The 2115-nt window shown below is 57.6% G+C and overlaps 1 protein-coding gene across 1 annotated transcript; it reads right to left on the bottom strand.

Moving 5' to 3' along the window:
* Positions 1-1172: 1172 nt before the first annotated feature.
* On the bottom strand, positions 1173-1600 carry SDRG_15433 (hypothetical protein). The gene has a single exon (XM_008621604.1). It carries the CDS (start codon positions 1592-1594, stop codon positions 1220-1222), a length of 375 nt encoding a protein of 124 aa, XP_008619826.1. The 5' UTR covers positions 1595-1600; the 3' UTR covers positions 1173-1219.
* Between the last annotated feature and the right edge of the window lie 515 nt (positions 1601-2115).

Raw genomic sequence — 2115 nt, 5'->3', positions numbered from 1 at the left:
TATATCCATAGCGCTACATACTACAAACGTGTCGAAGGGCTGCACAGCGTGAAGTGCTCGTCCGTGACCGTCGCCGTCATCCCATGGATGGCTGCAAACGCTTGAATGTTCGGTCGTGTACGGTTCGAGAAGGTCAAAGCTCGTGCAAGCGATCTCGATGCGCACGTAGAGACACGTTGCTAGGGCGTTCAGAAGCGCGCCGACGCCGTCGATGCTGATGTCGTTCTCCGTCAGGTCCAGATGAAGTGAGGACGTATTGCGCACTTCGCGCAGCGCACGTGCTAGAAGGGCAGCGCAAGCGTCGTCGAGGCCGGTATTCACCAGTTTCGCCACGACAAGCCCATTTGCGAGCAAGCGACTGAACGCAAGACTCCAATCAAAGAAGTCCGTGGTCCCGATGCACTTCGGGCCCTCCAACGTCACCGCTCGAAGGCCTTGCACGCGGTGAAAGTACGCAAACAGCGCGCGCCGAGCGGTCGCAGCCAAGGAGACGCGCTCGAAGGCGATGCTCTCGAGCGCCGGCCACGTTGACGCGTCAGCAAATGCGTTCCCGACACAGCCGTCGGTCAGTGCAAGGTGGCGCAGGGAAGGCATGTGCCCCACGAGACGTAGAGTGTCGGCGTGATCCGTGTCACAAGCCAATTTGAGCGATGTCAACGTGGCGATGTCAAGACGCTTCAAGAGTAAGCGCAGGGTTTTGGCTCCCGATGTTGCAATGTCGATCTCGGTATATTGATGCAGTGGCAACTTCAACGACACGAGCGCACGGAGCAGCTCGTCGGCGCCCCATATTGTGAGGCCTCGCAGCGAAAAGGTTGTCGCGAGTGTCCGAGAGAGCGCTGCGACGTCCCCGTTCCCGCGATATCCGTTGCGAAAGGCAATGTGCCGAGCGTGGCCACTGGTGAGCCAGGGTTTCAAAAATGCGCACCAGTCTCCCGCAGCGGGTGCAGTTGACATAGCGGTGCAGACCGAGGTCACGCGGTGAGCGGGCGTTGTGACGGCTGCGAGGACGTCTCCAGCACCCTCACCGCCGTCCAAGTTGATCGACCGAAGGCGCGTGCAGCGACGTAGCAGGCTGCAATAGACCGCGGTGCCAACCTCATCCCGCCAAGCTGCGTCCACATACGTCATTTTGAGTGGCCACTGCGAAACAAACTCGATGAACCGAGGCACGTCGTCATCGTCGTCGTCATCGTCGTCATGGGTCAATAATAAAGTATTATTGACCCATGTCGTCGTCATCGTCATCGTCATCGTCGTCGTCGTCATCGTCGGAGGGTGGCGTAGTCGATAGGCACTTGTAGAGCCAAAGTTCCGAGCTGCGCACCGACGTGAACACGGGTAGCGCCAAACGAGCCAGCGGGGTGTCGATGGCCGTCAAGTTGTCGAGGTTGAGCTCTGGCCACTTGTGGGCCACCATGCTTGGTCGCGCCAGCAGCTCCAAGATTGCTGCGAGTGGTTCGTCCAGTGAGGCAGGTGGCAGTGCACTCAGAAAGGCAACGACGTCGCCTGGCGACTGGAGGCATTGAACGATCGATGTGAGGGCGTGCCGAAGGCCCAGGACCATGGGACAGGCGCGTTGGTTCGTCGCCATCGTGGCCCCGAAATCAAAATAGACTGCGTGGCGGTGAAACCGGTGGTGCCGTGGGTCGCTGGCCGTGTCTCGCTCGAGTCAAGTAGTTTTGAGCCGATGCGACAAGCCCACAATGTTGCACGCGTTCACAGACAAGGTGCACATATTCAACACTCTAGTTGTCGACTTTTTCTGCCAGTCTTTTCAATCACGGCGGCGGCCAAAAGCTATACTGTAGTAGCATTCAACAGTCGCAAGCATAATTCTCGAAAATACGTCTCTAGGATGAGAAAGTTTCCGACTCAGACGCTATCGATGGACATTGCGAGCTGGCATTGCGTTGGCATGAAGATGCACTTTGCGCACAAACCGGATACGGGCCACTTTCGATTCAATGGCGCACCGTGGGTGTCTCCGTCATGTAGGTACGTCCATATAGTGTCCTTCTTCTTGACGACAAACTCGTGGAAAAGATATGTGGTGTGGTTGGTCGTGCTCACATGCACGCCGTCGTCGCTGGTCGCGCGCAAATTGTCATTAAC

Source organism: Saprolegnia diclina (genome assembly GCF_000281045.1).
Source record: "Saprolegnia diclina VS20 unplaced genomic scaffold supercont1.91, whole genome shotgun sequence".
NCBI classification, from domain to species: Eukaryota; Oomycota; class Saprolegniomycetes; order Saprolegniales; family Saprolegniaceae; genus Saprolegnia; species Saprolegnia diclina.
Note: the sequence above shows the minus strand (reverse complement) of the source record. Positions and strands in the feature narration are given on the sequence as shown.